Below are 14,359 nucleotides of genomic sequence, written 5' to 3'. Positions count from 1 at the left end.
TAACATGATTCAATATATCCATCCTTTAAAGACAGCAGAAAGGAGGCAACATACAGAAGAAAATATAACTGCCAGACTCCGAAGTAAGATTACTAAAGTGAAAGCGCTAGGAGACTGAGATCTGGGGACTCCTTCAACTACAAAATGTTCTACCACTGAACTATGCTCTCACTTACCTCTAACAACAAAGGGAAGTTCAGATACAATTGGGGACCACTTGATCTACATGCATGTAGCCTGCAAATGAGCTATACCTCCACCTGCCTGAGAAACCTTATGTCTTGCCTCGGGAATGGGGATAAGATTCTGATTTCTTTATGAGTAGGTCTCAGCTCATTGCCAGAAATGACCTGGGAACTTCTACAGCCACATAGGTGTGTATGTATATATTCCATGGGTACTCACTCGCTAGGAATACTTCTTTGAAAGACACACATGATAGATTTAGCAATCTGGAGCAGTTGAGTAAAACTGAAGAGCTATCTTCTGTTTATCTCTATGCAGGAATCATCAACCAATGAGTTGAGAATGGAAAAACATGGGGAAAGTAAAATAAAATTTTATTTATGTAGAATTTTCATAAATGATATGGTTGATCCACAAATCTGGTCAAAGCAGGAATAACATCAGGCCTTCATTCCCATCAAGTTGACATGTGTTCTCACTGATCCAAGCCCCATGAGGAATAGTTGAAGGAGCTGGGTATGTTTAGCCTGGAAAAGAGGAAACTGAGAGGAGATATCTTCAAATACAAATACAGTTGTACCTTGGCTGTGGAACTTAATCTGTCTCCCCAAACGGTTCAAAAACCAAGGCACAGCTTCTGATTGGCTGCAGGAGCTTCCTGCACTCAATTGGAAGCCGCGGAAGCCGTGTCGGATGTTCGGCTTCCAAAAAACATTCACAAACCAGAACACTCACTTCCAGTTTTGCAGTGTTCAGGAGCCAAAATGTCTGAGTACCAAGGTGTTTGAGAACGAAGGTATCTGAAGGGCTGTCACATGGAAGAAAAAAACAAGCTAGTTTTCTCCTGCTACGTAGGGTAGGACTTGCACCAATGGCTTCAAGTTACAAGAAAGGAGATTCCAACTAAGCATGTGAAAAAACTTTATGCTTTTTGAAAAATGTGTTTAATACAACCACATTTACTTTGAAATCAAATCAAATGCACGGAATCTTGCATCAGTTTCCCATCTAATATCACTGTGCCCTTCCTTCACTCTTTCTCCCCTAAGGTACTGTTTATTTCAAAAACAGCACTCCTGGAGCACAAACAGCAGCTTGGGAGAAAGGCATTTTTGGCAATGAACTGGCATGGAGCCCTTATGTCAATTGAGAACGCAGCACTGCATCAGGACTCCACACTTCCCCTGCAAAATAAAAGTGGCAATGCTAAGCATGCTTTTCAAAAAGCATGATTATACAATGTGTTGTTTGGTAGCTGCAGAGATCTTATGTGAGTGCACTGAGAGGTAGCTGCTCTTCTGAGGATGTGTGATGGACAGAAGAAAACAATGACAGATTGACAGACTGAAGTAAAACCATCTTTTCTTCAGCTAGCATAAACTGTTAGAATACTTACACCCTCATTTGTGTGAATGGCTACAGTTGAAGATTCCCCCACCCCCTCCATCTAATTTGTGCCCAAATTTGGTAAGGCTATTTTAGTTTATCTTGCATTTTACTTGGAAACCGTAAAAGCATTCATCTCACAAGAAGCTGAAACTACTCTCAATCCATTTTTAAAAATCTGGATGGGCTACAATACTGATCTGATTTCAATATGTTTGTTGTAATTTGGCTCCTTGATAGTGAATATTCTATTTTCCAGATTCTCCAACTGACTTGAGATAAAATATTAAACATGGTTATCCCTTCTAACTAAACAAGATAGCATTTCTGTATTAAATTGTTAAAGATTACATACTGCACCTTCTGAGAATATTTCTTTCAAAAGAAAATTATCCTTCAGTTATTGGTTGTGTATTTTTTTATTATGACCTATGCATTTGACAATGTTCTTAGCTTGGGACTTCAGAAATGAAGGGAAGTCACTGGCCAGGTGGTCAAGCACTGTTGAGAGGTTGCACCCAGGAACAATATTATGACAAGGGAAAGACTAACCTGACCCCATCCATGTACTCCATTTCTTGGCTTCCTCTTCCTCTTCCATGCATTTTCCATTTTTTATCATGTCTTATTAGACTGTGATCCTACAGGCAGGGAATGTTATCTTTTAGCATCTGTACAGCACTTAGAACATTTTAGGTGCTTTACATGTGTTAAATACAGGGCCGGCCCACCTATGAGGCAAGATGAGGTGACTGCCTCAGGCAGCAGGATCCACAGAGGCAGCAGATCTTTATCCTTGCTTTGGTCCTGATATTGATCTTCACCCTCCGCTTCTTCCCTGGTGGAGAAGGGGCACCATTTTGTGGTTCACCTCAGGTGCCAAAATGTCTTGGGCCGGTCTTTCACGCTCCTTTCCCCTGAAGCCTCTCTTCCTCATATAGTTCTACTAAAAACATATTTATGAGAGTGTTAAAACACTGCCTACATTGCATGCCATGGTTGCTGTTGCCTTCCCAGGCTACACAAAAAAGGCATCTTCCGGTCAAAATAATCTTGCAGAATTTGACAACAGATCTGTCAAAAGTAAATGAGAGGTTCTTTCCAATTTTTCACATGCTGTCTCTATAAAAACAGCAGAAATAATGGATATGAATTTTAGGTTCTTGCAAATGAATTTAAACGCATCCTCCCTTTCCTCTTTTGTGTCTAAACTTCAGGATGGTGAGAGGAAAATGAGTCAGAAAAATCAAGAATTCAGAAAGAAGACTGGCAGTGAAGCTGTGGGGACTTGGAAGCTGCCTAGACACTATGACTAATGGAAAGCTTGAGATTGTAATAGTAATTTCATCCTGTTCAGATATGGGAAACACCTGCTTTTCAGGAAAAAGGTTCTAGATATGTATATTTTGTATTGAACTTCTATCCCAAAGAGGAAAAATCCAGGATAAAGCAATGTAAAGCAGCACCAACAATTAATTTTTTTTAATGAATATTTATTAGCATTTTCTATAATAAAACAAAAACAAAAATATACAAAAAATAACAAACATACAAAAATACAAAACTTAAAAAAACAATTAAAAACACATAAAATTTCAATTGCTTATTTTCTTTTAACTTATTTCTCAGACCTCCTCACACCTCCCCTTCTCGTATTCCAATTCAAATTATTAGCTCAGCAAATCCTTATTACTTATTTCTCAACTTTAACTTAATAATTTATTTTAACATATTATTATTTTACTTTTTCTCTTTCATCCATTTCCTCAATTTATTTTTGCTAACCTTGTTTTCATTTAATTTAATTCATTTTAAAAACCAATTTTACCTTATCCAAACTTAAAGATAAATACTTATACATCAATACTCATTCTTAGAACATTTTTTCTAAGATCGACCAAAATTCCCTTCCACGGATTTCCCAGTTTTCATACCAATAGCAAACAAAATAAAAACAGAATTAATTGTAATTATGTACCCTTTGGATTCCCAAACTCCATCCCCCCTTTCCCGGTTTCAGCCCCCAACAAATGTCCATCAGTCTTGATCTACTATCAGCCTGGAGATCTCACATCCGAGGCTCTTAATTGTCTCTCAATTCCTCTCTGCCGGTCTTTTTGATAGTCCTTAATATTGAACACCAAATCTCGGAGAAGCTCCAGCCCAACAGGATCCATGTTTCTTCCAGCCAGACCTCCATACTTAAAAGTGGAGCCTATGGGGTATTCCAAATCTTGTTTCTTACTCCTTTCAAGTCCAAAAATCCCCAAAGCTCCAACTTCCACCTTAATCAAATTTGTAATCCTAAGGTCTTCAGATCTCCACATAAGAAGATCTCTCCATTTCTCAATCTCCAATTCAGGCCAGACTTTCCACATCAAGTTTTTATTTTCCTTTGTTGCCCTCATGTCAGGCCTCAAGCTCTCCTTTGCCATCTGCAAAATTTACAGCTCCTCCTTTTCTTCAGAGACAACATATATCTCCTTCTCCAAATTCTCAAAGCTCTCAAGTTTCTCTGTTTGACCAGTTGCATAGGCTTCCTGATTGAAATCCTTATCAAATTCAGTGATGTTATTTACTGTTAAGTCCAGAGTTGTAACATTTGTAGCCAAAACATCAATTTGGCCTTGTAACTTTCCCAAGAGAACAAATGCTCTGTCCAACTCAGCCTGGATTTTCCCTCCTCCAGCCATTCTTGTAATGTCCCAAAACCCCCTCTAGAGGGATTTTGGTTCCTTGATATTCCTTTCAGTTCAAATCCAAAAGTCAAGTTAGTTTGTATCAGCTCTTCCTTATTTTCAACAAATTGTAACAAAAATAACCAGCAGGAGCAACAGAAACAAAGTTCTCTTTTTCCGTCTTGACAGCTAGTTTGACAGCTGTCAAGCTCCTCAGTACCTCATCAACAGGCTCTCTCGAGGAGCACTCCCGGGTCCAGGGGGGGGGGGTGACACTTCAGCTCCCAAAATTAGTTCTTTATCCTCCAGTAAGAGGCAGGCACTCTGTAGATTGAGCAGGACTCCCAAACCAAGAAGAGCTGACTTACCAGATTTTGAAATCGTTTTCGTTGTTGCCATGTTACAAAGTTCCCCCTCCCTCCCGCTACATAAGACCATTTGAAGTACAGTGCTGCCTCAGGTTAAGAACTTAATTCATTCTGGAGGTCAGTTCTTAACCTGAAACTGTTCTTAACCTGAGGTACCACTTTAGCTAATGGGGCCTCCCGCTGCTGCCACTCCGCCGGAGAATGATTTCTGTTCTCATCCTGAAGCAAAATTCTTAACCAAGGTACAGTACTGTTTCTGGGTTAGCGGAGTCTGTAACTTGAAGCTTCTGTAACCTGAAGTGTCTGTAACCCAAAGTACCACTGCAAAGTAATTCCTATTACTTCCTACCTTCCCTCCCCCCAACCTCCAGTAAATTCAGAATATAAAATTACCTAACTGCACCTCTGCTTCAGGGCTATTCAGACACCACCACCATTTGCACGTGTTATGAATGCAGCAGGGAGGAATGGGCTCATGCCTGCTGGAAACCAAGCCAAGCTCTTCAGAATGGAGAGTTTTAAGGAAATTCCATATATTGCTGTTGTTGTGGGTTTTTTAAAAACAGATTACAAACAGGACCATTTCTTGAGCCAGGTAGCAATTTAATCAATTTAAATTGTCCGACGCTGAAGATAGTGACACTCAATATTACTCACTGGGCTGTTGTTCTATAAACTGTATATATAAGGAAGGCAATTTCTCTCCCCCCCCCCCCAACCTTATTTGCCTACAAATGGTATTGGAAAGATTACTTGGAGTTAATGGATTTTAAACAAACCACAGGGGTGGTGGGTTGTTTTTTTTTTTAACCTCCTTTCCCCTAGCAAAGCAGATGGCAATGGCAGGTGTTGTGCCTCACAGGTCTTAGTATAAATAAAAATTCTGGCTATTTGTTGGACAAAAAGGGGATGTATAAACAGACCCGGGCAGTCGGATGACCTGGGACAGGGAATGTAAGCACTTCAAAATCAAGTCTAAACCAAAGTTGCATGGACGTAATGATGTAGCTGAATGAATGATGTAGCTTTGGGCCACATAACTTGAAAGGACAGATCTTTGTTCCCTACCCTAGCTAGGTCTTGTATACATTCCCTGTGATTTTGATGGCCAGCAGAGTTACCTGGAATGCTATGCTCCATCGTGGTTGAGGAGGCAAACCCTGTGTAATATGGCAAGTCATTTGGGGTTCTCCATTAAGTGGAAGTACAGTATTAACTTGTGCTGTCAAGCAAGCATTAGTGTCCCCAGAATCTATTCTTGCCATGCCTCTGTTGTCTACTTTGTTTTCTTTGTGATAGCAGTGCTGCTGGTACAAGGGTATCACAATGCATGAATTTAGAAACAAGCCTTTCCTTAGCCAGCAGTAATAGTAGATGAAGGTGAAGCTCTCACTGGCAGCCCCATTGATTCCAATGAGAAAGAAAATAAAGGAAGTACTCAATTCTTCCATCGAATCAATGGCATTTAAAAGTGCTCAGGCCCAGGCAGGGCTTTTTCAGCTGGAACTCACTGGAACTCAGTTTTGGCACCTCTCTGGTGCCCCCAAAAGAATCATGGAAACTGTAGTTTGTTAAGGGTTTCAGATAATTGAAGCTGTGAGGGGCAGAAAACTACCTGTGATTTTTTTGAGGGCAATAATGTGCTTTAACCAGTAGTGATGTATGGAAGTGAGAGCTGGACCATAAAGAAGGCTGATCACTGAAGAATTGATGCTTTTGAATTATGGTGCTGGAGGAGACTCTTGAGAGTCCCATGGACTGCGAAAAGATCCAACCTATCCATTCTGAAGGAGATCAGCCCTGAGTGCTCACTGGAAGGACAGATTGTGAATCTGAGGCTCCAATACTTTGGCCACCTCATGAGAAGAGAAGACTCCCTGGAAAAGACCCTGATGTTGGGAAAGATGGAGGGCACAAGGAGAAAGGGACAACAGAGGACGAGATGGTTGGACAGTGTTCTCGAAGCTACCGGCATGAGTTTGACCAAACTGCGGGAGGCAGTGGAAGACAGGAGTGCCTGGCGTGCTCTGGTCCATGGGGCCACGAAGAGTCAGACACGACTAAATGACTAAACAACAACAATGTACTTTAAACGTGAATTGGATGTGATTTATAAATGTATGGTGTGGATCTGCCTTAATAGTCCCAAACTAATATATTGCACTATGCAACTTTCTCATCACTTTCTGCTAAGAAAGTGAAGAAACCTTAACAGATCTGTACCTAGGAGCAGTTCTGTTTACAAAATACAGTACAAAGCTGTATGAAACATGAAATGCAAAAGTGTGGGGTGGGAATGTGCGCTTTCACAAATGGGATAGAAAATGTAAAGTTACGACACAAAAGGCTGAACGTTATTTATTGCAGGCAGGGAGGGCACATTCTGTTTCCCTGATGCCCTGCCACTGCCACTTCCCCCCTCCTTTACCCAGATTGTGCAACCGAGCCTGTGAAGCCTTATGACCAAGTGATGCTAACTTAAGGTTACCAGATGCCCCTGTTTCCTGGGGAAAGTCCCCGGATTTACAAATCAGTCCCCATACAAAATCCATTGAAGTTGAAGTGTCCCAGGATTCATTGAAAAAAATCTGGTAACCTTGCGCTAACTGCTGGCAAACACCTCCAAGGTTCCTACTACACCTTTTCATGGTTCCTCATCTTTAAAACCAAATTTGGGTGGGCTGCCCTCAAATGGGGGATACTGTCCTACAGAGGACTGTCCTTCAAAACAGGACTGTCCTCTATAAAAGTAGGACACAAGACTAGCCACTTCCTGCTTGATGTAGGCCTAATTTACCGGTATGTGAAATAGGGGCAAATCCATGACTTGATGGTTTTCCTGCATTCATCCCTTCAACTGACTGTTGAAATCTCTCAGATTATATGCCGGCCATATTTAATGAAGCTAGCAGCTTCCTCCGGAGCAGGCAGCAGAAACAAACAATATCGTAATTTGAAATTCCCTTGAAGTGCATGGCCTGAAGAGGACAACCGACATCTGCTCTCAAGAGGGAAGCAATCCGGTGCGTAAAATTAAAATAAAAGCATCAGAGACGAATAGATCAGTGCTGCAGGGATTTATTGCCAACCATATTTCGTAGGCTACAGCATTATACACTAACTCGGTATAATAATAATAATACCCTCCAAGTGTCCCTATTTTCCAGGAACAGTCCCGGATTTACTGAAAACGTCCAGGTTTCTGATTTGATTGCGAAATGTCCCACTTTTCCTTAGGATGTCCCTATTTTCACTGGACGGTATGGTCTCGATATCAACATTATGGCAACAACGGTGAGGTAGAAGAACATGTTAGGATCTTTGGAGGGGGGAAGCCAGTTGTGGCTAACGCGGAAGGGTGGCGAAGGAAGCAACCCTCCTCTCCCCGCTACACTCGGGGTAAATGGAGATAGGGCGATCCGCCTTTCTTCTTCCGACCTTCCTTTGGGAAGGAAGCCTCCGCGCGCCGCCGGCTGGCCAATGGCAGGATCCCGCCTCGCCCCTGCGTGCCCTGCATCTGAACCGCAAGGCCTTCCCCTCGCTAGTCGTCTGCGACGGAGGGGGGGGCTACCGAACGGGGGAGCCAATCGCGATCCCGAAGTGTGCAAACCCCCCCCCCCAACACACGCACACATGCGCGCGCTTCTCTTTCGCTCTCCGGACGAGGCGGGCGGTCGCTAGTGGCAGCGGGTGGAGGCCGCCGCTTGCGCCCCCAGGAAGGCTCCGCCGAGAGCGCCCAGGCTGCTGCTGCCGCTGCTGCTGCCACCTCTGTCGTTGGGGCCGCCGCGGATCGGGGACATTTCGTAAGGCACCGCCGGAGGAGGACGCGAGATCTGCGCTTGTGCAGCGGCGGTGGCAGTCATAGCAGCAGCAGCGAGGGAGCAATAGCAGCAGCCGCGTCTTCGTCGCTTCCCTTCGGCGGCCCGCAGAAGGGACATCATGCCGAAAAGAAAGGTGCGTGGAGGTCGCCTCCAGGTCTGAGTTAGAGGGAGGCAGGGCGAGGGGAAAGAAACACACAACAAAAAGAAAACGCAGCCTTTGGCAACGCGCGGCATTTGCGTGGTTCCGGGAGGCCGCGCGGGTCGTGCACGACTTCAGCGTTGCTGCTGCTGCTGTTGTTGCTGGAAGCGCCTGTTGCAAGAGGCGGCTTGTCGGGAGATCTCTGTAGTGTGACATGTGCGTGTGGCCTTCGACGTCTTGCACACGTTTTAATGGCGTGTGTGTTTGTGTGATACAACCAGCCGTGTGGGCTCCTCGCTCCGTCCTTATCTAGTTGTCCCCGGAGCTGCTTTTGCAGCCACAACTCTTGCGCGCTCGCTGGCGCAACGTCGCGGCGGCAGCGGTGCCGCCGCTCCTTTCTCCGCCGGGGAAGAGTTGGCTGCTGACAAACTCCGAGCGGGAGGCTGTGCAAACTGCCTCTGTGTGTTGTTATTGTGTGTGTGTGTGTGTGTGTGTGTGTGTGTATCTCCCCCTTCCCTCCCCCTCGGGGACCTGCGCCCCTGCCTTGCGCTGCCTCTTGTCTCCCTTGCAGCCTTGATGATGGTGGCGGCGCCAAGGTAACATGGAGAGACGGGGAGGGGGCAGACCAGAAAAGCCATATTTAGACCAAACGACACCCTTCTCCTCCCCTCCCGTGACAGACCCCGTATGTACCAACTCCGGTGTCAATCAGGACAGGAGGCGGCATCGACGGCCTTGGGCAGCACAGGCTGCTCGCATACGAAGGCGGCAATAACAACGGAGAGTTTCCAAAGAGCACCCAGGGAGAGCGCTCTGGACGGCGGGGAGGAGCTCGGCACCCTCGGGGAGGGGAGCCGAGAGGGAGGCCTCTCCGCCGATGCGCCGCTTGGCCTCGGAGAGTTTCCCACCTCCGCTGCCCATTCCTCGTTTCCTTCTCCTGCAGCTGTTGGGGATTTCCTGCGCCCCCTGCACTGCACTCCCCTCCCTCCCCAAATTCAGATCTCGTGCCTCCCCCTGTACGGTTGGATTTGGTGGTATATTCCTTCCCTATCTCTCGATGCGCTTGTTTCTGGCAGGGAGTTGGTTTTGCATTTCACCCAGAAGCCAGCAAGGCAGGGCTGAAATGGTCAGAGGCAGTGTTTTTTTCCTCCTGGGGGTACTCAAGGGTACCCCCGCCCCCCCAAAGTTAAATGTTAAAAGTGTGGCACTTACTGTAACAACTTCATGGTGAGTACCGGCACCTTTTTAAAAAAGAGTGTGAAGATTTATTGTTTTCCCCAAAATGGTGCCCTGAAGAAATTAGGGGCTGGGAACTTCACGGGATAAATGCTGAGAAGTTTGCAAGTCTATGAATCCAACATAAGCAACATAACCAAAACAACAACAAAATAGTCAAGGGATAGGGAATCTGTGGCACTCCTGATACTGCAATTCCCAGCACCTCAACCATTGGCCATGCCAGCTGGCTCTGATGGGAGTTGGAGTCTGCAGTGCCACAAAAGAGCGGCTTTCTCTACATAGAAATGGAATTTCTACAGAGGTTCTGTAGAAGTTAATATCTGAATAAAAGGTACCAATGGCTTTCTAAGGTCAGCAAGTTGTTTAAAACATTGAAATAAAACATGCTGTGTGGTTTTGACAAGAGGAAGAATAAATCCAAACTTGACAAAGTAAAACCAATACACCTGGCTTCGGGTGCCTTTTCGTGTATCTTAACAGCTTGTGTCCTTTCCTTCTCAACCCCCTCTTTTGATCTCACTCTGTAATACAATTGTACCTTGGAATCCGTTCCGGAAGTCCATTCAACTTCCAAAATGTTCGGAAACCAAGGCACAGCTTCCAATTGGCTGCAGGAAGCTCCTGCAGCCAATCAGAAGCCACGGAAGCTGCGTCGGACGTTTGGGTTCCAAAGAACGTTCGCAAACCGGAACACTCAACTTCCAGGTTTGCGGCATTCAGGAACCACAACGTTCGACTCGCAAGGCGTTCGACTTCCGAGGTACGACTGTAAAGAATGCAGATAACCATATTATCAAGAGAAGTATGAAACTCTAGATGGTATTTAGATATATTTTGAAGTTTTAGCCATCAGTGGATTGGAAGAATCAAACACAAAGTATTTGTGCAGAAAGAAACCTATCAATTACTGAACTATAATACAGTGAAGGGTCAGTGCTCTAAGCTCTTCCAGTTAGGCTTTCACATGTCTGCTGCTGTACTGAAAATACTAAATTAGCACTAAGTAAACCAGAGTTTTAGTATGGGATTTATAGCCCAATACTGCTCTAGAACGATGGGACGCAGGTGGCGCTGTGGGTTAAAGCCTCAGTGCCTAGGACTTGCCGATCGAAAGGTCGGCGGTTCGAATCCGTGCGGCGGGGTGCGCTCCCGCTGCTCGGTCCCAGCGCCTGCTAACCTAGCAGTTCGAAAGCACCTCCGGGTGCAAGTAGATAAATAGGGACTGCTTACCAGCGGGAAGGTAAACGGCGTTTCCGTGTGCGGCTCTGGCTCGCCAGAGCAGCGATGTCACGCTGGCCACGTGACCCGGAAGTGTCTCCGGACAGCGCTGGCCCCTGGCCTCTTAAGTGAGATGGGCGCACAACCCCAGAGTCTGTCAAGACTGGCCCGTACGGGCAGGGGTACCTTTACCTTTACCTTACTGCTCTAGAACATTTGTTTTCCCCAAAACCCTTTCATATATAATGCTCAGAACAAATGTGCTGTCACCAAGACTGGAAGAGGCCAACCCTTTGAGGTTTACTGTGACATGTTAAGCTAGAGGGGTGCGGTTATGCTGTTTTGGACACAGGACTTGGTGGTCTTATGGTGGAGCCCAATGGATTTTACTTTACTTTCTTCAGAATTGTAGTAACTGGGGAACTTGGTCATTCTGTAAAGTAGGACCATAAATTACTGCCCCAAACACAACTCTTAACAGCAGCACTGTGGAAATAATTTGCTGTACATAAAAGGGAAATTTGTTTTTAACGCTTTGCCTTTGCAGGTCTGGGTAAAGGTAAAGGGACCCCTGACCATTAGGTCCAGTCGTGACCGACTCTGGGGTTGCGGCGCTCATCTTGCTTTATTGGCTGAGGGAGCCGGCGTACAGCTTCTGGGTTGGCAAGAGCAGGGACCGAGCAACGGGACCTCACCCCGTCACGGGGATTCGAACCGCCAACCTTCTGATCAGCAAGTCCTAGGCTCTGTGGTTTAACTCACAGCGCCACCCGCGTCCCTGCAGGTCTGGTTAGGTGACAGTAAATGCAAATGCAGCTTTAAGTCAGACAGTGACCTGGTTTGTACATAATACTAAGCTGTGTTTTGGACAGACAGTGAGCTAACTATGAGTTGTTCTAGAGAAAAACAAGCCATGGCTTGTTTCTCTAAAGTTTCCTCTGATTTCCACCAGTTCTTGCTTCAGGCTCTTGTAGTTTAGTGAGCTTCTGGGGAAGGGTGGTCAAGCAAACCATGGTTAAAGAAGGGTGCTTGGTTTACATATAATGCCAAACCATGGTTAAAAGAAATGGATGTTTGTGTAAGCCCAACAACAAACCATGGCTTCAGATCAGCATTATGCGTGAGCAAGCCACTGGTTTCAGATGCTCTGTGGTTCTTTAAACTCAGCTCCACCCATTGTTACAGCTTTTAATGATTTGTTGTTAGACCATTTTCTTTTAAAAACATTTTATTTACAACACCCTCAGTCATTGTAATGTTATCTTTAAATAAGAGGTTGGCGAAGGGAAGGTTTCACTAGTAAAGCAAGCATATTGAATTGTTTTTAGGGTTTTCAACCTGAAAATATCAGCTCCTGATGTAATATTGGATCTTTATAGTGAACAGAGCAATCCCGTTTTGCATGTATGGGAACCAGTAGCTCTCCAGATGTTGTTGGACTGATCACTGGCCAAGCTTGTGTCTGCTATACAACAGTTACATTGAGGGGGCAATCCCTGTTTTCCAACCACTCACCCACCAGTTTACTTTCTTTGTCCATCCAACTCTCTGACCACGCTCTCTTGGAGTTACATCCTGAAGCCAGTTGAAGCCAGATCAAATTATTATAGAATCATAGAATCATGTGAGTAAGCGGATCCCCGTCTGCCACTTAAAAACAAACAAACATGTTATTGTAAATATAGAAAAAGCATTCATGATACTATAGTCATTCATCATACTATAAATAACAAATAAAGAAGAGGTTATTCTAAACCAGAGAAAATAGTAAAAACAGATTTCAGACCTTCAGATTTTTCATTCCAGAAAGATTAAAAACCACACATGTTCTCTGTTGGACAGCATCTAGGATGGAGGAGTTCCTGATGGGGAAATAAAGAATTGGGTGTCACTAGAATTGCAACTAGCATGTGCATGTAAAATGCAACTTAGACTGCATGCACACTGCAGTTTACTTTCCTCCTTGTGCCTTCTCACTAATAGTTTGGGAAGTAGCTTGCACAGGGCTTTAGCCACAATCTGTATCTATCCTGGTGTTTGTACAGTGGTACTTCTGGTTACATATGCTTCAGGTTACATACGCTTCAGGTTACAGACTCCACTAACCCAGAAATAGTACCTCAGTTTAAGAGAAGAAGAGTTTGGATTTGATATCCCACCTTTCACTCCCTTTTAAGGAGTCTCAAAGCGGCTAACATTCTCCTTTCCCTTTCCTCCCCCATAACAAACACTCTGTGAGGTGAGTGGGGCTGAGAGACTTCTAAGAAGTCTGACTAGCCCAAGGTCACCCAGCAGCTGCATGTGGAGGAGCGGAGACACGAACCTGGTTCCCAGGTTATGAGTCTACCGCTCTTAACTACTACACCACATCAGGATGAGAACAGAAATTGTGCTCCGGCGGCGCAGCAGCAGCAGGAGGCCCCATTAGCTAAAGTGGCGCTTCAGGTTAAGATCAGTTTCAGGTTAAGAACGGACCTCCGGAACGAATTAAGTACTTAACCTGAGATACCACTGTACTGCCTTTTGATGGGTTCTCCCTTAAACCAGCTTTGATCTGAATAGAGAAAAAGAACAACCTAGCTGCATTATAAGCTGGTAGGTAATGTGTACACAGCCTTGTTTAGTGAACAGTATGCACACCCTCCAACGTTTCTCCGATGAAAATAGGAACGTCCTATTCCATAATGATTTTACTGTTTATACCCCACACATCTTACTGGTCTGCCCTAGCCGCTCTGGGCAGCTTCCAACATATATAAAAACCCAACAGAACATTAAACATTTTAAAAACTGCCCTATACTGGATTGCCTTCAGACGGCTTAGGGGGTCAGATAATTCCATACACTCCAACATTTCACCAATGAAAATAGGGACATCCTAAGGAAAAGTGGGACATTCCAGGGTTAAATCAGGAACTGGGATGGCTTCTCTAAATCAGGGACATCCCTGAAAAATACAGACACTTGGAGGGTCTGCAGTATAAAACCAGTGACTGAAAAAGGACTGTGGCCCTGCTCTTCCACTTTGAAAGCAGACCTCTTCACTTTGGCTTCATTCGTTTATTTCATAAAATTTATATACCTCTCGTTTGTAAAAAGAAACCTCAGAGTGGTTTACAAAAAGAATAAAACAATGAAATTATCAGTAAAAATAATCAAAAACAATTAGTTTAAGCATTCAAATGATAATTAAAATCTGCACAAGCTAACAACACATTAAAACACATATCTGGGTAGGATCGTTTAACCAAAAATGTTTTTAACAGCTGCCCAAAAAGAGTACAGTGGTACCTCGGGTTAAATACTTAATTTGCTCCGGAGGTC

At 44.5% G+C, this 14,359-nt stretch overlaps 1 protein-coding gene across 4 annotated transcripts in view; it reads left to right on the top strand.

Annotated features, from left to right (window-relative positions):
* Nucleotides 1-8,182: 8,182 nt before the first annotated feature.
* The window catches only part of HMGN3 (high mobility group nucleosomal binding domain 3), a 32,116-nt gene continuing 25,939 nt past the window's right edge, over nucleotides 8,183-14,359 (top strand). For all 4 annotated transcript variants that reach the window (XM_083730958.1, XM_083730957.1, XM_083730955.1 and 1 more), the window contains exon 1: nucleotides 8,183-8,572. In XM_083730958.1, the coding sequence (XP_083587084.1) occupies nucleotides 8,558-8,572 (15 nt within the window). In that variant the 5' untranslated portion in view covers nucleotides 8,183-8,557. The remainder of the gene's footprint in view (nucleotides 8,573-14,359) is intronic.

The sequence above is a fragment of the Podarcis gaigeae genome (assembly GCF_964106915.1).
Source record: "Podarcis gaigeae genome assembly, chromosome: 3".
In the NCBI taxonomy this organism is placed as follows: Eukaryota; Metazoa; Chordata; class Lepidosauria; order Squamata; family Lacertidae; genus Podarcis; species Podarcis gaigeae.
Note: the sequence above shows the minus strand (reverse complement) of the source record. Positions and strands in the feature narration are given on the sequence as shown.